The sequence below is a fragment of the Hemiscyllium ocellatum genome, chromosome 10 (assembly GCF_020745735.1).
Source record: "Hemiscyllium ocellatum isolate sHemOce1 chromosome 10, sHemOce1.pat.X.cur, whole genome shotgun sequence".
NCBI classification, from domain to species: Eukaryota; Metazoa; Chordata; class Chondrichthyes; order Orectolobiformes; family Hemiscylliidae; genus Hemiscyllium; species Hemiscyllium ocellatum.
Window position 1 is genome coordinate 11,814,671 of NC_083410.1, and position 21,930 is coordinate 11,836,600.

At 39.6% G+C, this 21,930-nt stretch overlaps 2 protein-coding genes across 10 annotated transcripts in view; one reads left to right on the plus strand and one right to left on the minus strand.

Moving 5' to 3' along the window:
- LOC132819649 (kinesin-like protein KIF13B) overlaps nucleotides 1-8,166 on the plus strand; it is a 176,139-nt gene extending 167,973 nt beyond the window's left edge. For 3 of the 4 annotated variants that reach the window (XM_060831252.1, XM_060831253.1, XM_060831254.1), the window contains one exon: nucleotides 786-8,166. In XM_060831252.1, the coding sequence (XP_060687235.1) occupies nucleotides 786-1,102 (317 nt within the window). In that variant the 3' untranslated portion in view covers nucleotides 1,103-8,166. The remainder of the gene's footprint in view (nucleotides 1-785) is intronic. The other variant, XM_060831256.1, reaches the window with a different exon arrangement.
- A 1,379-nt stretch (nucleotides 8,167-9,545) lies between these two features.
- LOC132819650 (homeobox-containing protein 1-like) overlaps nucleotides 9,546-21,930 on the minus strand; it is a 43,088-nt gene continuing 30,703 nt past the window's right edge. For 3 of the 6 annotated variants that reach the window (XM_060831262.1, XM_060831259.1, XM_060831257.1), the window contains 4 exons: nucleotides 21,709-21,791; nucleotides 20,411-20,506; nucleotides 18,457-18,551; nucleotides 9,546-14,624 (listed from right to left, as the gene is read on the minus strand). In XM_060831262.1, the coding sequence (XP_060687245.1) occupies nucleotides 14,484-14,624; nucleotides 18,457-18,551; nucleotides 20,411-20,506; nucleotides 21,709-21,791 (415 nt within the window). In that variant the 3' untranslated portion in view covers nucleotides 9,546-14,483. The remainder of the gene's footprint in view (nucleotides 14,625-18,456; nucleotides 18,552-20,410; nucleotides 20,507-21,708; nucleotides 21,792-21,930) is intronic. The other 3 variants (XM_060831260.1, XM_060831258.1, XM_060831261.1) reach the window with 3 other exon arrangements.

Below are 21,930 nucleotides of genomic sequence, written 5' to 3' on the forward strand. Positions count from 1 at the left end.
TTCAAATATTTATCCGTTTCTCTGAGAATATACAATGATCATTGTCTGTCACACTCTACAAACTAGCCCATTGCTCCAATATTTCTTTCCACAAAAATTTGTCCCATCATGTTTCTTCACATAGGAGAAGATGAAAAGAAAGATTCCTTCATCTTAATGGCCTTGCAATTTTCTACACTTTTGCTTTTAACCAACTAGGATGTAAATCCAATGAGCTGGGGGAATGATTTGTTTTAATTCTCGAGATTAGCTCTATTGTGAGAAGTTAATCTTCTTTTGTATTTTTTTTCTCCCAGGAGTTGTAGTAAAAGATTAGGGGTACTTCTGTCCCTATGTTCCTTTTCATCATGTTCTTGAAGAGAGTGGTTGTGTCTTTGACCTGTTTTGGGCCACTGCTGCCCTCAGCCAGTCATTTTGTTGTGTGAAAGTGCCTTCTGGAGAAAAGCTCCAAGTATTTTGCTGTTCTGCAGTAATGGTGGGATTTAAAGATTCACCTCTCCCTCTTCACATTATCTTTTAGACCATAAACAGGAGTAAGCTATTTAGCTACTTGATCGTGCTGCATTATTCAAAAGGATCAAAGCTAATCTGGCATTCCTTATGTCCACTTTCCTGCCTTTTCCCCATAACCCTTTTGAGAAGCAGTCTAATGGGAGAAAGTTAAATATTGCATATCTTGTCATGGGGCTAGTTTCTGAGTGTTCACTTACTTTGATTTACTATCTGAATGTTTTCACAATTTGTTCTAAGTTTAAAGTTCTAAAAACACTTTTGCTGTGTTTCAGGAAAGAATGACGGTTCAGTCGGTGGAAAGCAGTATTTCCGATGTAATCCAGGCTACGGAGTATTAGTTAGGCCAAACAGAGTTGCAAAAGCCACTGGCTCAGTGAAACGGCGTAGCACCGGCCTCCGGACTCAGTTGGCTGCAAATTCGGAGAATCGGAGGAGCGGGAACTTTTCCAAATCTAACCCAAACTTGTCAGCTCTCACTGCAATGGCCAAATCTGAAGGAGGAACAGGACTCCGATCAGGTGACAGGACTCCAAGGAAGAGTGAGCATAGGAAATCCTGGTCTGCTTCTGCTGAGCAAAAACCTTCATGAGAAATCGGCCAGTGCATAATGTTTAGACCTAACTGGTAAGGCTTTGGAACTGGACATCCATGGCAAACTTCTTTTTAAACTGATTCCGCGGTGCCTTTTGAGAATTAACTTGCCTGTCCCAAGGAGAACCATCCACTGGCCTATCCTGGAACTCTGTTAATTAATTATCTTTCTTCTACCTGCCATGTTCACTTATCTTCCAACAGTAACATTTCATTTTCCTCCTTCAAAGTAGGTGATAATCAAATGATCTGAAAATGGCTTGTGAACTACTGGACAGATGCTGTAAAAAAAATTATTTATGATTCACGTGAGGGCTTTTAGATTGTCAAAGTTTGACTTCACAGTTCTACTGTGCTGAGCTGCCTGCAGTCCTTCTCGTTGCGAGATGATTGTGTCCATGCCCTCTTTCACAACAGTGGAATCAAACATTGTCATAAGCACCTCTTTGAACCTGCTCAAAGAATATCCAAACACTTGAGTATTAATTTCCTGCCCCTATGTCTTTGTTGTAGTACTTAAGTTTTCACCTTGAATCAGGTCTGATTTTAGCTCTGGGGTGATTTTGAGCAGAACAGAGAGTTCAAAGTTTTTTCCATGCCATATTGAGGGAATAGTCCCATTTCTTCACTACTGTTAGGCCTCGAAAGTTTGCTGATATACCAAGTGTGGGAGAATACAGCAACAACTCAGCAAAACCGGTAATACTTAACTGGGCGAAGACCCAATTAAGATGTCAGTAAGGGAATGTACAGTTTGCTATAATGGTCAGGATACCACCAGCGTGCTTCTACTGGTGGAAGCTCCGCCTATTAGAATCCAGGAATCTTTTTTCCCACCAGTAATGGTGGAAATTTAAGTGCTGTCCCTATGCAATGCAAGCAATGTATTTGAACTGGTCTGTTGGGATTGTGAGGAATATTAGGGTGGCATGGTGGCTCAGTGGTTAGCACTGCTGCCTCACAGCACCAGGGTCCTGTGTTAGCACTCGGGCAACTGTCTGTGTGTGGAGTTTGCACATTCTTCCAATGTCTGCGTGGGTTTCCTCTGGTTACTCCAATTTCCTCCCACAGTCCAAAGATGTGTGGGTCAGATGAATTGGCCATGCTAAATTGCCCATAGTGTTAGGTGCATTCGTCAGAGGGAAATGGGTCTGGGTGGATTACTCTTCAGAGGGACGGTGTGGGCAGGTTGGGCCTAAGGGCCTGTTCCCATGCTGTAGGGAATCTAATCTAACCTTAAAAAAAATTTTGAAGTATTCAGTGGTTTAAATGGGTAGACTGCAAACAGGTGGGAAAGATGGGATTTCCAATTACTTGACTGTTATCAAATCTCAGAATCATGTTTGACTGTACATTTGGCAGTATGGATTAGAATAGCAGATGTGGAACAACAAAACAAGATTTCAAAGAGAAAGCTCTGCCTCACCAGACCATTTCTACTGTGGTGATTTTCAAAATGCATTCAGTAAACTATGCAAATGTTGGTTTGATTAACGTTAGAAGTTTTTTAAATGTAAAGTAGGGAATGCTAATTCCCTTGGGTCTTTCTCACAAAGCAGAAACTCCTGATTTAATCAAAGTTTTTAACAAGTTTGTAAGTGGCCACAATGTTGTGGCAGACATTACTGCCACAGAAGGATGGAAAGAGCCTTCATTTTGTGTTATCTAGCATTTCAAAGTTTCTCGAGCTTTATTTCTTGATGTATTCGGAATTACCAAATAATAATTTTGAATAAGCATAGCATTAGGTGCACAATGTTGAGAAGAAACCCAAAAAAGGTGATACGTATTTATATGGGTCAAGTATCGAATGTTTGTCAGGGGGTACTGGATAAGTGAACAACTTTGTGGAACTGGGGAAAAGAAAGGGAATGAGAACCAACCAATCATAATTATGTCAGGAAGTTAACTATTGTTTAATATCTCTCACAGGCATTGCACTGTCTCTGGCTCGTGTTCTGTACCTGAAGGTATAACTTGTTAATTAGGATGGTGGTGTACCTGCTGCATATTTCCAATTCTATGTTGTCATTTTAGCAGTTGTTTTCTCAGTTGTGATGTTTAGATTTATGTCTTGAAGTCTTGGGAAGTGGTTGCCCAATGTTTCAAATGTGGCGTATTGATGAGTAGCTCTTGCTTTACTAACCAGCAATCAGAAATTGTTGGTGTCTGCCACGGTTCTGAGATGTGCCTTTGTTCTTTATCTGATTGCTTTGGATTTGAGTTTGCAGTGCATGAGGTCAACTGCAAAATAATCCAAAATGCTCAGATTCTTTAAGTTGATAAGGAGCAGGAACCTCGTCAGTTGGTGAGGAGAGAATTTGAGCAAAGAGGAACCATTTTGCTTCATTTCTTTTTGGTCATCAAAGTGGATCTCAAGTCTTTTGAGATTTAGGTAGGGTGAGGTAGGCAATGCACAAGCTACGAAAGATGGATTGTGTGGTCTTGTTCCAGTTTCATGTCTTTGCCTTGTGAATTATACCTGGACATTTTTTTATTTGATGTGTTTTTCTGTGTTATACTATTTTACTGAAATATTGAGCACCTCTTAGGCAGTGTTAGAATGTTGTAAGCATTACTTGAATGACTTAGATTGGCTGAATGTTTGGGCTTAGATTATTCTGCCCCTCAAGTTCAAAGGTAAATATGATTATCTTATATTTTTGGTATCTTTTTGAGAGGGGGCATACTACCCAACGCAGATGTGTGATTCGGACAATAATGAAAGCTCATACTGTAGATGCTGGGAATCTAAAATGAAATGCTGGAGAAACATGGCAGCTTTGTCAGCATTTGTGAAGATAGAATTAATTTCTGTAGCGAGCGTATTTGCCGATTTTCACTCTAAACATGTAGTACAGGTTGTTCTGATATAATGCATGCTTCGTTAACACGAATTCTCTGTAACATGATTGACAAATTGGGAACACTACTTCTAAAGTGTGAACTTTTAAAATGTGCGTTGGTTGTAACACGATTACATCACCAACACTTTAAGCGCTGTTTCTAAAGCGTGATTTTTCTATAACATGAGATTTCACACGAACGCAACTATCACGTTGTAGAAGAACTACCTATAGTTGTTCGAGCAATTTGCAGGTAGAAGTACTTGAGAGACCTGAATTCTGCAACTGTGTCCCATTTCTTATCTTTTACCTAATCCATCCCTTATTTCCGAGCATATGTCAGATTAAGTTGAGCTGAGCAGCTTCTGAAGAGATACATACATCTGCAACAAGGGAAAATAGTCCGGATACTTCCATGCTGATGGTGAAAGCATGGAGATACTGGGAACCAATTTACAACAGATTATACACCTTGGGGCAGTGGTATTGTCCCCACCTGTGAGCTAGGGAATTAGGGTTCAAGGCCACGCTGCTCCCAGGGATATCTCATCATATCCGACCGGGTTAATTCAAATATTAACTACACAAATTGTTTGGTTGACAAAGTGCTATTAATCTCTGTAAATGTAGTTGTAAATCAACTACTCCAAATGCCTTTCTCCCTTGGAGCAGGCTCTTTACCTTGTGTGGAAAGGAGAACAGTCATTGTAATACAACATAGTACAGGTCTGTATGAGTTCAGGCATCCACAGGTATATTTTCCAGCCAATCTTCTTTCCCTGAATGCAAATTGCACTAAATTCATGTGCACTATTTTAACACAGGGTTCAACTTTTTACAGCACTTTTTTATTTTAAAGTGCATGTAGAAAATTCCTGTTTTTAATTGTTTGTAAAAGAGGAGTATTCTGCAGATTAATATACTACCTGTTTTTCAAGTTAGCTCAGTGGAGGTTGTACATACCCCATATAGACATTTAGGTTTTTGGATGATTATGCAAAGTTTCCATTTTTTCCAGAATTACTGCTGATTTGCTGCAACCACTTGGAGCACATCCTACAAAGCTTTTGGACTGGTGTTCAAATTTTAACCACTAAGTTAGCAATTTAACTTACACATGTGTTAATTCGGTGTACATTCAAAGCTAAAACTTTTCTGTTAATTTTTAAAGTATTTTGTATTTTTTCTCATATATTTAGTCCATTTCTTTTAAGTCCAGTCCAGATTGAAATGTCTTCTGAATGGTAATTGGGATTGTTAATTACTCTACACGTATTGGTCTGTGGACACTAGGTCTTGATATCTCAAAAATCTATTTTATGGACATACTGTAGCAGTTATACCATCAGAGGAGCAAAGCTTTTTAGCACTGCTCAACTGGGATTAAAAAATATATAAATTGAGCTAAAATCATATTTTACTTTCTTGGGAGGTTGGGGAAGAGAGCTTTGGCAAGTTGGTATGGATCAAAATTATCCTGCCCACATGTTGAAAGTTTACAATGGCCAACTTACGTCTGCCACGACAGTGTAATATTTCAGCTCACATTTCCTGAAGTTTGACTTGAGAGGAAAATCCAGGTAAAATTTTGTTGCACTTGATAATCTACTATTTGGTTATTTTAAAATAAAAAAAATTGGGTATTAATTAGTGACTTATATTGCTCCAGGTATTGTTCTAGAATATTGGTGCAACTGGAGGTATTGTTTGGCACATTGTTTTGTATGTCTATAATTGGAGTTATATTAATCACATTCAATGGGTTTGTTCTGGGAGAAAATCTTCTGTGAATACTTCCCACAGGGATGGTTCAGACTTTAGCCTGCAGCAAATAGGAAGCCTGAGTTACTTGAGATATTTTGGCCTTAATCCTTATGATATGTCACTGAAGGAAAAGTTTTTGAGTACAATGGAGGAGGATGATGAGCAATGATAGCTCAAAGAACAAGTCATTTTTGTTCATCAGGCACACCTGAAATGGCTCTGGTACAAATCGGAATAATCCCGCATTTTTTTAAAATGCCAGTGTAATCAGTGTTTTTAAAAGTAACAATATAAAAATAATTTTCACAACAAATGTCAACTTCTTGGCATTTGTGCAGTGCTAATTGAAAGTGTGGAGCTTTGCATCTCCTTGTGTACTACAGCACTGATACATCAGCAGAAAGCTTATTCAAAAAAAAGCTCAAGAAACCAGGCTGTGTATGCTATAGTTGTCCTCCACACTTGACTGCTGGATAATTTGTTGATCATGTTAACCTAAAGCAGATTATGACTGAAAACAAACTAATAACTCTTATTCATGAACGAAGCATCGACATGTTTTGACGAGAATGTCAAGAAACAATAGAGAAGCTGAAATGAAGAACAAAATGCACAAACGCAACAATTTTAACTTAAGTTTAATGTTTTGTTTTCAAGTTGAATGTTTTTCGCAAGTGTTGATATAATGCATGTATACAATCAGTGGAACATTTGATTACAGTGGTTGAAAGTGATTTTAATGCCTCATGTGCATTTTGTAATTCTACACTAGCACTCTTTCTGAAGTAGACCATAAGGATAGCGGTCGTGGAAAGCACAGCCAGTTTTACACCAATATGGCCTCATCTGTTGGGTTCATATGACCACTTCTGAGCTGCTGTAAAAATGAGTGGCCCTGGAAAGAGTTCCCTTGTGGCTGACCAGATTTACTTTCCCAGTGCACTTTTGGCAGTATAACAAGTTTGCTAACTGTATGTTTCTCAAAAATGCCAGGCAGAAAGGGATAGTTACACTATAGTTGTCCTCCACACTTGACTGCTGGATAATTTGTTGATCATGTTAACCTCCAGCAGATTATGACCGAAAACACACAGGTAACTCTTTATTCATGAACCAAGCATTGACATGTTCTGACTAGAATGTCCAGAAACAGTAGAGAAGCTGAAACGAAGAACAAAATGCATAAACTCAACAACTTTAACTCAAGTTTAATGTTTTTTTTCCAAGTTGAATGTGGTCTTCTATGCTGTACTGCCAAGGTTTGGTCTGTGTTTGCCTTACATGTATGTGAATGGTTGGTAGTAATTAACTTTAATTTGTTTTTTAGTTGAAAGAGAACTCCATTTTATGAAATAGAGGTTTGAAATGGTGACTGTTCAGTATGCCTGATCTTGGAGTTAACATGCAGTGTGATTATTTTAGATTAAATCAATGTTGAAAATATGTACAAAATTTTAAAAAATTTGGGACAATACAATAGTAGGTGTTTATATACCTTTTATACTGTCATTGTCAAATCTTTAACTGAATTAATGTTACTAGCTCTCAATCTGCAGAAGTGCCTAGTATGTTCCTTCAAGGCCAGTACAAGAAATGTAAATGTTAATATTGAAGGATTAAATTACAAGTCTATGAGACAAAGCATTTACTCAAAGGGTGATCAGCAGTAGAGATGAACTGAGTCAAATGATAAGTTCAACTGGTTCATCTGGTTCGGGGCTGGATGATTCACACCACAAGATGTTCCTGTGTGGTGTCAGTGCAGTTGTGAATGTGTATGGGTTGTACAAGCAACAGAATATTGAACTAAGTAAATGCTTTTGTTTTGAACTGACATCTTGTGGTTTTAGAGTACCAGGTCCAGACATTGCATTTTTCTAACATCCCATTTTATTAAATATGGGAGTTATGGGGTATGTAAAACAAACCAGAAATGCAATTACAGTAAATATTTGTGGCAGCCTTCTTGCATCAGGATCAGTTAAAATACAATCATTTATTTATAATGTTTGCAGCTCTATGAAGCTGAAGTGTATCATATTTGTCTTGGATTTAATCGTATAATAACCATTTTCAAAAAAAAATTAAATTCTAACTACTGATTCTCATTTTATGTATGAATAAACATTGATCTGTCTGTTCTAACTGAAGCTCAGTGGTTGTAGAGCCCAGGAGAGGTTTTAACTTAACACTAATTGCTTTTTGGAGTCCAGTGGGAAGTATGCACAAGGTTCTGGAGCTGGTTGGCAATCTGTATATCTGCCGGGTTTGTATATAAAAGGCACAATGCAAAAATTTTAAAGTATGTAATTTTGAATATCTTCAAGGGCTTAATGAAATTCAAAGGTGTTTTGCCATCTTCGTGTCTCTTGTGTACTTAAATAATCTGTATAATAACACTGCTTGTTACTTTTGGCTGAAAAATGAGCAATAAATACAAATTCATGTACAACTAAGTTTGCTATGACTTTCTGTAATGTTGCTGGAGTTAAACTTTCTGAATGGTACTTCACATAGTTATTCAAATAATAACATGCAGAATAGGTAAATTTGGAGCATTGCTTCCATGTAACTCATTTGCCAAGTTCTGCAGATCTCATTCAGAATGCTGTCCTCACTGAGATGAGCTAGTATCGATGGAGAAGGGAGGGTTAATATTTGGGTCATTGTGTTGAAAAGTGATCAGAAACATTAAGCTCCGCTCTCTTTGCAGATGCTGCCCTGACCTCTGTGCATTTTAAAAATAAATCTTGACTGATTCAGCTGTGCTAATTTCAATGTGATAATTGAACCTCCACAAATCTGGGTATCTGAATCATTAAATGAGAGCAAACTTGTTATCTTTCTAATGGGACTGCCACTGAGGTGGTATTCATCTCTTTGTAGAATATTCCATTGAAGCCATTACAGCAAGAGTCTGTTCAAAAAAAGAAATAAACTCCAGGAAGTTGGTCGAAGTTGGGTAGTAGTAGGAATAATTTAGATGGGAGTTTGAAACACAGCTGGTTCAAGAATGGATGGTTCTGACATGTCAGTGCATTAGCAAGTAAGTGTATAGGTTTAGCTTCCACTAGATTAGATTCCCTACAGTATGGAAACAAGCCCTTCGGACCAACATGTCCACACCAACCCTCCAAAAAACAACCCACCCAGACCCATTCCCCAACCCCTATATTTACCCCTGACTAATGCATTTAACACTATGGGCAATTTAGCATGGCCAATTCACCTGACCTGTATATCTTTGGACTGTGGGAGGAAACCCACGCAGGCACGGGGAGAATGTGTGAACTCCATACAGACAGTCACCTGAGGTGGGAATCAAACCCAGGTCCCTGGCGCTGTGAGACAGCAGTGCTAACTGAGGCACCATGCCGCCCCTATTATATTTCCTATAACCACCAACTCAAAGCAAACAGGCAAAGTGTTGGGGCTTTATTCACAACTCTTACCGTGCATCCCTTCTGTTAGCTGTAAAAGAACAAAATTGCAAAGCGAACCTTTGAAAAGGCAAACAAAAGCGGGAGTGTGCTATTTAGCCTCTTGAATAATACTGTTTCATTGTTTGCATTTTCAACTGGTACTTTTATTGCTTAAACATTGCAAATTTATTTTTCTGTTCTTGACTCATTTTATTTCCCTTCATTTGATGTGGAGGGTATTCGTGATTAGCAGTGAGCAACGCCAAAGGACACCATAAAGAAACCCCATTATAAAACAAAGGTTGAATGCAGTGCAATTTAAATTATAGTTTATTTTCTTCTACTTGTACAATACAGATTTAACACAAATTTTAAAAAATAATTTCTTAAAACAACTGTACAAACAGCATTTTAACTTTTTTTTTTGTAGAACAGTCTACTGTCCAAAAAAGGCACTAATCCAGAATAGGAAAAAAAAACTGATACAGGACTCAAATGAAAATACACCGTCTGGTCTGTATATATTTATTTAAAGAAGTACTCTAAGGCTTTTAAGATAGTCTGTTCACCTTCCAGTTTGGGAAACAATAGGCTATTTCAGTGCAGAACTGCCACATTTCCTGCATCATTCCCTCCACCCCATTTTCAACCCACACACCCAAAACAAATCTGGAATGTGGGGGCTTTTGAATTTATAACTGGGTCTTGTGCATCTCCTCATCCAATCTGGCTCTAATAAGAGAAGAAAACAAATTAAACAGCAAGAATTGGAAGTTCACTAGAATAAACTGAATTGGAGTAGTGGGGTCCATTTGGCCCCTTGACCCTGCTCTGATAAGATCATGGTTGCCTACCCAATGACCTTTGACTCCCTTACCAATCAAAAGGCAGGCTGCAGCTTCCAACACCAGTACAGAATGCCAAAAAACTAATGACCTTGAGAATATTCCTCCTCCCCCTCACATGGGAGAGACTGTAACTGATCGAGTTTACCTATCAACCCTTGCTCAGAACTTTGGACGAGTCAATAAGATGACCTCTAAATTTTCTAGACTCCAATGGGTATAGTAGCAGTGAATGGCCACATGTTCCCTACTTGTCAAAGTCATTCATTAATTTGCAGGGGAGCAATTTTCAGGGACACTGCCAAGAAAGAATGTGCATTCTGGGATAAATGTGTCATAAAACCTTGTGTCAATTTATTTGAAATATGCATCATTTTGTTCAAAATGAAGTCAACTACGTGATTGTGAGCAATTGGTTATCATTTCCAGCGTTTGCAACTGTACGGCTGAATGGGCAGCAACTGTAGGACGTAAAGTGGTATTTCTGCCACTGTATTGGAACAAAGAATGAAGAGTGATCCATTATAACCAATGCCACTTAGAGCTGCCATTATCATGCTGCTTTTTCTATTAGTGTACAGTTTTCCTTTTAAAAAGAACATCTTGCTGAAATCTCTCATTATCCTCATTGCTTAAAAAGTTGGGAAATAGGTCCCAGCAGCAGTGAAAAAAGATCTGGCTGGAACAACAGTCCAATCTCCAGTATGAACCTGCACACAAATACAATTTGAGACTTGAGTGATTCTGACCAGATTCGTTGCTACAAGAGGGATGGAGGTGATGTGGGCAAGTTGTAAGGAAAGCTGCCTCTCCTGATTTAGTTGCCCTGAGTATGAGGAGCAGGTTTCCTTATCTGTTGGTTGATGGAAGCAATGGAGTGAGCAGGACAATGTAGTTTTCTTTTTCAATGAATGACTTAAGAAATACTGAAACATATGATCTGTCTCCTTTTCTAAAATCATAATTTGTTTTTTTTAAAAAATTTCATCTATGAGCATAATGTTGAAGTCAAGCTAGAAACAAACATGTCTATACAATCTGATTTATCAGCACTTGCTGTGTCCACCCCCACCCCTGAAAATAATTACAAAATTGATTTACCAGAGAAGAGCAAAGGATAAAATGAATATTTTACCTAAAATATTTACTAACGGTTGAAGCAGAGACATATACAGGGCTGCACCGACTGATCCTGCAAGAGGGCTAGCAGACACAAACAGTGTAAGCTACTGTGGTTCCAAATTATGATATCTAATCTTTTCCTGCATTGTTTCACTTTAATTGTGAGAAAGTGATTGGGTTGAACTTGTTATTAAAAGGGGAACAAAGTAATCGGTAGTTTGCTGATATTCCTATGCAAATTTCAGAAACTGAGTCTACCCCATTCTACTTCAGTTTCATCAGTAGTTTGAAGAGCCGTCTCATTCTGATCCAGGGGTTTCTCCACAATTCTGAAAAACACCAGGGCAGGAGTTACTTTCCAACAATCCTAACTGAAAATGAACAGATATTTTAAAACTCCAACGATGAATACAAATGCTGTCTTGTTGAAGTGTGCCACAAAAGTACTCTGCAGGTATCTCTACCAGAATAACATCCACAATCAATACTGGCCCAACTTCTGTCAGTGCTTTGTACTTCTTTCTCTCTCTTTCTCTCACAGGGATGTTCTTTTTTGGGATTAATTCATGGAAACCTGTTTATTACTGCCTGTAAAAATCCAGTGTGTCTCAAATGAAGAACGTGGCTCATTTATGTGTCACACAGCACTAGTACATGGTCCAGTGTTTCCTGTGCAAAACAAAAAGAGTAACAGGAAACTAATTTTGCAAGGATCTCTGTGTGAAAAACATTTGAGGCCTGTATTAGAGGAGGCGGTGGAATTGTATTACAAATACAAGGACAGCTGCTAAAATAGCAAATACAACATCCACAATACAGGGAAGGGTTATGTCAACCTGAATCCTTCATTTACTCTACAGCATATTCCTTTTCTGCTTAGCAGAAAAATACATCAACTTATTACAAGACAAGTAAAACCATAAATGAGTAGTGTCTCTATTCCATGTTATTTATAGGTTTGGCAGCATTAGCTCAAAGGGTGCATGGGAAGTAAACACGTATTTTGATAGCTGAACTGATCAGCCAGGAAAATTGTAGTAAATATAAAACTAAGAAATCATTTAAGTAATGGATTCACCTATTATCCATGGGAGTGATGCTCTAAACCACTATGTCCCTGCATTACCTAATAACTATTGATAATGGTATATGATTATTGAAACAAGAGATTCATCATTTGGAAACTGCTTATTTCATTTTCTCATGCAAATTGTGGCATTGAAATGGCAACTCTCACTGCATGTGTTAAAAGTCAATTTGTAGCATGAAGTTGCACTATTATTCTGGTTCTAGATTGGAATTCTGATGCTCCTTGATCCATCAACAACATTTGAGGTAATTGAAAATACTAGTTCCTGTTAACGTTTTTATCACCCACTCTCTCTGGATGATTATATTCAGCAAGCTCAAGCCCTGGCATACAAATTATTTCAAATCAGGTAACAGTAAGGAAGTGCAGTTTCTGCCCACCCACCCATTTAAAAAAAGAGAAGCTACTTTATACATTTTCATTTAACCTCAACATATCCAATTTTATCCCTTTTTCAAACTGGATCTTAGTTTCAGTTTGAGATCAAGTTAGAGTGAAATAAAATCCATTGGAAATGTCATTCTTTTACCACTGCACATGGAGGCATAATTGTGCCTCAACTCCTAGGATTTATTTGTTCCCTCCCTCAGTTCTTCCCTTGAAGAACTTTGTAGGATACGATTCTATTTGGCTTCACTTCCTCGTAGTCATTCTTGATTTTGCAACACATAACATACTTGAGTTTGTTGAGTTATAAAAGACAGTAACAGCCTGAAAAAATCCTCAACTATGATCCTCCTACCAGCTTACATGGTAAAGCTATCCAGGATCAGACTTCTTTGTGCTAAACTTCCTGTGAAAATAACTAAGGAGGTCCTAGTGTTCTTCCCTCCCCTCAATCCTAACATTTCTATAAATCGGATATATGGGAAACTGGTTTTCCAGTTCTCAAGGAAGATCATCAATCTGTAACCTTAACGCTGGTTTTCTCTGCACAGAAACAGCCCAAGCAATTAGCATCTGCAGCATCTTCTGTTGACGTGAGTGGAAGGTTCTGCAAGTAGAGCATCTGCTATTTCACATTCATATGAGCGCTGCGTCATGAAATACTACACACAATAATAACTTTAGCTTGCCTCTGATTACTATTAAAAACAGTACAGAAATAAAATATGACTGAGACACCATGTCCCTTCAAAGTTTTTGTTTTGGCCAATGCAGGAACTGGAGTTAAATACAGACCCCCCCTCTGTTTAATGCAAAAGAGCTCATTAACAGCACACTGGCAACCGGGACACTCCCATCAGTCTACTGCAGAACAGTCAAATGGAGAACATTCAAGGAAGAAATCAGGTTTGTCAGTTGTTGTGGGTACATTATCTTATGTGTTACACACACACAATCTTCTAGGCTGTAAGTAAGATCAAACCCTTGCGAAAACAATTCCAATCAAATCACATGTTCCACCAGGTTTAAGTTTGAACTTAAGTCAGTTGCATTTAGTACATTAAAGGCGCTACTGGCAGTCTTGTTACAGCAATGACCAGTTCAATACAGACTTGGGATCCAAGCACAGCCTGCACCTGTCCAAACCAACTGTATGTAACAGTATTACAGTACATTTTCGTAGCCAGTTAGTGTGAGTAGGTTGCAGTGGCAACATTTTTTCCTCTGCCGTGAAGCTCCGTGCAACGTGGTGACATCCAATTCTAGTCTTTGTTAGCAACAATCCAACACAGAGAAATAGTTTGTCTGTAATTCTGAACAAACCAGCATTTTTAAATTTCCCAAACCATCACAGGTAATGAAAACCAAGGTCAGATAATCAGCAAATCTGGGAGACCCAGTCCAGGAATGTGCAGTTTAAAGTGGGAATATTTAACAGCACAGGTTGAAGCCATGGTAGGAGGAATCAGTCAAGGCCAGGCATCTGTGAAAGGGTTCTGTTTGCAGGACTACTTTAAGCAGAACCTTAAACAGGAGTAGTGGGAAGAGCCCTACAAAGCTATTACACCAAAGGTTTGAGAAGTATTCTTTTGAGGTTCCAGGCTGGTCAGTACATATCGCCCGGAATGCTGGACTCAGGAACACTTCATAAGAACTTCATGCTCGGACACTGCATCCTTAGGAATGTTGGACGGTAAGGGCAGAGGTGCAGTTTTGACCAGGAGAACAGAGGACTTCTGGGTGAGATGTACAACCTTTGCCCAGGCCACCTCAGGATAGTTTACTGCATCTGGATGAAGAGAACCCTATTAACTATTCAAAACAAAACACAGATATATTGAGATTACATTAAAGACAGGGCAGTCCAATGATGTACCAAATCTCAGTCCTTTCCAACAGTGCTTCAATCATCTTCAATCACCTCTCTCTTTATTTCACTCCCTCCTTGTCTGGCTAGTGCCAGGATGGTGTGATTGACTGCAGCCATTTCGACAGCTAAAGAGATAGGATCTTGCTGGGGATCACTATGGCTCGTGTTGTCATCCTTTGTTCAGGGGAGAAGAGAAAAGATTTAGATTCACAAGGAGAATTATGAACCGGTCATAAATGCACCTCTGCCTCTCTCTCCTTACTTCCCTCATCTCCTCTATCCTGATGACCCTGAGCGAATCATCATATCACCAAAATGACCATCCCAGTCAAGAGCTTGCACTCGGAACATTGACGTTCTGACTGCTCCAGTTGATCGACTGTCCCATTCCAACCAAGTTAAAGGATGGTGATTAGGAGCAGGAATCCCCACGGATATCCCACCCTGCTCAAGAATGTTAAGACTATTTTAATAACTTAGATGGGGTCAAAATGAGAACCCTTCTAGACTGTCCAGCTCACTTTCTTGGGCAGCTCTCCTCCTGGTCCATTACACCATAATGTCTTTTGTTGGTGCTGTGATCCACTATTTTTACCTGAAGTGTGAAATCATGCAACAAGATAATGTAGGCTGGAGTGCAGTGTACAGTTAGTGCAGGTATTATTAATGTACAGCATCAGAGATCACTGATCCTGGGACAGTTCAAAGGCAGAAGCATTGACCCTAAATATCCCTGGACCACAGAGGTGCAATCAGCCAACTGTTCTCTTGCAGATAACTAGCAACATCACAAGTTTTGCACACCTATAGCTTCCCTGTCAATCGTGACGGATCATTTTTGACTCGAAAGTAGTTTGCTAAACCACCTCACAGGCTCATTAAAAGCTAACTTGCAGACTGGATTAAAATCAAGCAAGGGGAAGCTATGTTCTTACAGTGGGGCCAATGAAGTGCTGTCTTTATAGATGAAGTTTCGCTATCTCCTGGACTGATTTCTGTTGTGTAAGGTACTTTGGAATTGCTCCACCTACTGATAAAAAGACTCTCTCTGAGAGGAGGAAGTCGGTTCAGTTGGTTTCAGTTTGTTGTTAGTTCTATCTTCTACTGCTACTTAGTCTTGACCTGGCTACTATCACTTCGGCGATAGCCACAAACTGGATGAAAGTTTGCTCACCGAGCTGGAAGGTTAGTTTTCAGACATTTCATCACCATACTAGGTAACATCTTCACTGAGCCTCTAAATGAAACACTGGTGCTGGAGCCCGCTTTCTATTTAGATGTTTGAGTTTCCTAGGGTTGATATCATTTTCTGTGTGACATCATTTCCTATGGTGATGTAATTTCCTTTTCTTTATCTCGGGGGTAGTAAATGGGATTCAAGTCAATGTGTTTGTTGATAGAGTTCTGGTTGGAATGCCATGTTTCTAGGAATTCTCATGTGTGTCATGTTTGTCTTGCCCTAGGATGGATGTGTTGTCCTTCATCATCCATATGTAAGGATACTAGAGAGAGTGGGTCATGTCGTTTTGTGGCTAGTTGATGTTCACCGTATCCTGGTGGCTGGTTTTCTGCCTGTTTGTCCAATGTAGTGTTTGTCACAGTCCTTGCAAGTATTTTGTACATGACATTAGTTTTGCTTGTTGTCTGTTTCAAGTTCATTAGCTGCAGTTTTAGTGTTGGTGGGTTTGTGGGCTACCATGATGCCAAGGAGTCTGAGTAGTGTCTAGTATCTCACTAGTACCCTTACATGCGGATGAGGAAGGACACCACTTTGACTGTGGATGACACATCCATCCTAGGACAAACCAAACGTGACACACGTGAGAATTCCTAGAAACAAGGCACTCCAACCAGAACTCTATCAACAAAAACACTGACTTGGATCTCATTTACCATCCCCTGAAAAAAACAACAGGAAATGACATCACCGTAGAAAAAGACGTCACCACAGGAAATGACATTGCCAAGCAGAAAGTGAGGACTGCAGATGCTGGAGATCAGAGTTGAAAATGTGTTGCTGGAAAAGCACAGCAGGTCAGGCAGCATCCAAGGAGCAGGAGAATCAACGTTTCAGGCATGAGTCATTCCTGAAGAAGGGCTCATGCCTGAAATGTCGATTCTCCTGCTCCTTGGATGCTGCCTGACCTGCTGTGCTTTTTCAGCAATGACATTGCCAACCCTAGGATACTCAAACATATAAACAGGAAGCAGGCTACACTACCAGTGCTTCATTCAGAGGCTCACTGAAGAGGTTACCTAGTAATCATGACTAATATTTCATTTAATACTAGAGAATACAATAGATCAATATGGCTGCCCTCACCCCTTCTTATAAACCTATCCAAAGACCTGACCAGAAGTAGGCACCTCCCAACTGTTTCAATAGCATAACAATGTCACAGGCAAATAGTTTGGAGAATTATTTACTAGCTCTATTTTCATCTGTTCCTTTTTGACTATCAGAAGAGATGACTTGGTGGCTGGAGATGTCTGGTTGTGATATTCTAACATCAAGAGTTGGAGGGAAGTTTGAGGAGCCTGTGCTTTCCCTTCTCAGGAAGGCACAAGATGAATAAATTGAAGACTTTGCAACTTTCCACAATCATGATTTTCCATGGTATATATTTGCAATTTGCCAGATTTGATGAACAACTCATGATGTTTACAAAACACCAGTTCAGTTTCAGCTGGAAAGCTGTTTCCCAGTTCTGGGCACCACACTGGAAGGCCATGGAGGGGTTCAAAAGAGGTTCGACCAGAACGGTACGTCAATTTTGGTCCAGGGTAAGCAGCTGAAACCTGTGGGTGTTAACTAATTTGTTTCTGAAAATGTATTTTCAGACAGAAGACAGCAAAGGCAGTGTCCCGGCCTCTGGGCCATATGGTCCAGATTCAAGTACCACCTCAAGTTGCAATGGCCAAACAGAGGTGTTATATCTTTTCTTAAATGACATGTTATTTCATTGAAGGTAGTTCAAAGAAGTTCACTAAGATGATTCCCAGTATGGAGGGATTACTCTGTGAACAAAGATTAAATAGGTTGGGATTTGATTCACAGGAATTTATAAGAAGTAGAGGTGATCTCACAGAAACATAGGACGCTTAAGGGGCTTGACAGGGTAAATGCTGAGAGGATCTTCCCTGTCATGGGAAAAGGGTAGGGACCAGTGGGCATAGTCTCAGAATAAAGGGATGCCAATTCAAGACAGAGATAAGGAGGGTTCTTCTCTCAGAGGGTTGAGCCATGGAACTCCTTGCCACAGAGAGAGCTGTGGGGGCAGAGTCCTTGTGTATACTTAAGTTGAGCTAGATTCCTGACCAGTCGGGGAATCTAGGATTGTGGGCAAAACGCAAGATCTGAACAGGTTGATTGAAAAAAAGTTAAAACCGAAAAGGGCACAGCTGGAACTTGAGTCAAGAGATCAGCAAGGATTACATACATGTAAGTAATATTATTATAAAGAAAAGCTCTATTTTCATTCCCAATTCAGTTACAGACTGGGTTCCACTTATCAGCTAACAGGGACTTCAATAATGTGGACACACTTAGAGGCGTTTCCTTCAGAACAGAAAAGATTAAGAGAGAATTTGATAGTGTGAATAATGACAAACTGTTTCCACTGGTAAGTGTCAGTAAACAGTGGGTAAAGACTTCTAAAGCTGATTTATTAAAGACCCAGAAATGATGCAGAGAAGAAATTGTCCTGCCCATTATTTTTATAAACTTTCTTTTGAAAAGTCAGGGTGCCCCGAATTGGACACAAAAGCCCAGCTGAAAGGAACCAGTGTTTTGGTTTTGTGATCTAAAATGCGCTGATTGAAAGGGGATGGAAACGGGTTTGGTTGTAATGTTCAAAAGAAAACTGGAGATGTCCCCCATACAGATTTTGTGGAAAAAAGGTGGCTGCAGTTCACTGACAGGGGTTTTGCTTTCAAAAAGCAGCAAATATTTCTGAAGTTTCCACATGGGTTGACAATCTAACAGAATATAAAGAACATTGTCTACCTGCTCCAGGAAATCACTCCCATCGATATCGTCACTATTGGAATGTCCACCAGGGCTTTGCACATCGATGCCATGAGTTTCTAGGATTGCTGCTTCTTTGAAAAAGCAAAATTCTCCATAAGAAAATAATCTTGCCACACCAAAAAATAAATGCTACACTGAGGGAATAATGGGATCAAAAGTTACAGGGAGAAGGCAGAAAGTGGGGTAAAGAAACATAACAGCCATAATTGAATGGCAGAGCACACTCGATGGACTGAATGGCCAACCTCTGCTCCTATATCTTATGGAGTGACCTAGAAAGCCCCACAGTTTGTTCCAGTGTCTGCCACTGAAATTGATGATTGGTTGGGCGTGGGGTGCTGGTCGGCTGAATAAATGTAAACGAAAGCAGCTACAAATGGTTAGCAGCAGGAACAGAAACAAATGCACCTAACACTTGCAGGCCACTTTTAAAAGGAAAGGGACAATCCCCGGTGTTTTGTGTAGGCTGTATCCACAGACAACTGGGACTGAGATCTGCAGGAACATGCAAAGCACTTCGATGTGTTTTCAGGCACGTGATGTCAGCTATTGTCCCAATATGGCCTGGATTAGTCAACACATTTTAGCACATCATCTAAAGTGATGATTTAACATGACTTTAAACATAGTGTTGACAGATCTGGCATCAGACTGAAGACTGGCTTAAATGCACAAAAAGGTTAATTCCCACCAGAAGTGGAAGACACAACTTTGATAATAAAACTTTCTGATTTCCTAGGACAGCTGGAGCAGAATAGCGCAGATGGTGCTAGCAAATTGCAGCACTATTACAACCAGCAATCAGCTCTGTTACAACATCCTGGAAAGTGAACTGCATTGGTTCGAGAAGGAAACTCACCACCAAAAGTAACTAGGGATGGGCAATAAATACGGAATGCCCACATCCAATAAATGAACATTTGAAAATAAAAGCTATTGCTCTTGAGATGGTGTAAACGATTGAGAGGCATGCAATGTCAAAAAAAAATTCTACACCCATGTTTCAATTTATTCGGAGCAGCAGAAGGGGTGATATTATTGACCTTAACTCTCCTAGGTTAGAAGGAAGGTGATATGTATCAAAAGGTTCTTGCTCTTGACCACAATGTTCATGTCACACTGAAGAGTGTGCATGTGTGAACACTGGATAGGGTCTGCAAAAGCCCAGACTGGGCTCACACGTAAGGTGGACCATGAAGCACAGCCATTATTCTGTAGGTGTATGTTGTAGCTCAATGGAAGGATAAGATTATCACAGGGCATGTTGAAAAGAAATGGAAACCAAAAATTAATCAATGCTATTATTCACAATACAAACGTAAAGGAAGAAAAAAAAAGAGAGAAGGTGCAGGGAAGATTCAAAGTTGGCACCAGATGAAGGATTTTACAGCTATCGGTAAAGATTGAAAAGATTAGCACTTCTCTCTTCCAAAAATAGAAAACTTCTCAGAGACTTTTAACATTTTGAGTGTGTTGGAGAGGACATGGAACGAATGTTTACACTTGAGAGAATACAAAACTTAGGTCCATAAATATAGGTTAGTTGCAAATAAATCCCACATGAAAGTAAGAAACTTCAAGTAGATAAAACATAGACCTTGTCAACTCAGGATATGCTGAGGCAAATACTTTGAAGTGTTTTGAAAGGAAATTAGAGGAGTACATGGAAGAGAATAGAAAATAAAATGGCGAGAGGCTTTAATGAGGGCAATGGAATGGGAGCAGGCTGATGCATGAGGATGAAAATTGGCAAAGACTATTTGGGTCAAATAGTCAATTTCTGCCCTATATGTTCTACATTATTCTACTGTAACACTGAGCTAAAACACTGACATGATAACCTCCTTGCAGGTTTTACTGCAGATCAGGAGCTTTCTTTCCGACATGGTATTTTACTAAATCCTCTCCACATCGTCTTCAACAACATTACCAATATTTGCCCTCCTCTTGATCTCCTTCCTGCGATTGGCAAACCAGTTGTAGACTTTGAGAGGGGTCACTCGCTCGGACTCAGTCAGCTTCCTACCTACAACAATAGCAAAACATGTTACTCCAGTCACCATAAAACAAGCAGCTGCTTTCTAACTAACTGAGGAGAACGGGACAGGGAAGCATCCTAAATTCTGAGCTAAAAGACGTTGACTACAAAATGTATAGCACAACAGCGATAACTCATATCGGTATAACAAAACTTCCCAGGTGCTTTATAGGAGTGGTACTATTCAAATTCAGACACCAAGCACATGGAGGAGAAACGAAAACAGATGGTCTAAAACTTGATGAAAGTAGTTTTTCACTAGCGTCTTAGCAGAGAGCAGAGAGGGAATTTACAGGGAACCTTCTAAGTGGAGGTCCTTGGCGCTGAAAAATAAAATATCCCGGAATGTCTAGCAGCAGTCACCAGGTTTCTGTCCCAAATTAGCAAGCTGCCTTAGGTACTGAAAGATTTGTATTTTTACAGCATTGTTGGTTTTCGTTCCTTTTTGTATAACATGTTACTAAACCTCAATGCACTTTACAGCTCACTAAGGCCTTCTGAAGTGTAGAAAACATGGCTCCACAACCAGAACTGTGATCGTACTGATTTCTGATGTTAATAAATATTGGCCAGGATAACTCTTGTGCTCTTCTATGAAGAAATGGCCATGGATCTTTTATGTCTGCCTGAAAACACTGGGTTGGGGGATAGGATTAGTTTAATCTCTCTGAACAGTAATAACTCAAACTGTAGCATCCATTCAGTATGTGTTGGAGTATCAACCAGAAAATTTGTGTTTCAATTTCTGGAGCGGGTTATTAGATTAGATTAGATTCCCTACACTGTAGAAACAGGCCCTTCGGCCCAACAACTCTACACCAATCCTCCGAAGTGAAACCCACCCAGATCCATTTCCTTACCCTGTATTTACCGGACTAATGCACCAAACACTACGGGCAATTTCGCACAGCCAATTCACCTAACCTGCACATTTTTGGATTGTGGGAGGAAATTGGAGGATGCAGACACTGGGAGAAACGTCTCTAAAGTCTACGTAGACAGTCACCCGAGGCAGGAATCAAACCTGGGTCCCTGGCGCTGTGAGGCAGCAGTGCTAACCACTGAGCCACCGTGCCACTCCGAACCCAGAACCTTTTGAATCCGAGTGATAACAGCATCATCTACCGAGCCCTAAGTGACATTAATTCAAAGGTCTAAATCATCATCATCTTGAAGACACAGCTCTTTACCTGGTTTCTGTATGACTGCATTACAAGCATTTGAAATCTCCTCTCTCTTGGCTTCATCTGGATACTGGTTGTCATTGAAGTAACTAAATAAAGTAAAGAACATTACAGTTACATAATATTATGGCTCGACTTTACTCAATGTGTTTTAAATTTTAAATGTGGGTTTCTTAACTGTGCAACTACTGCAGTTGCAGTGATGCACCTAGCTCCTGTCACTCAGAG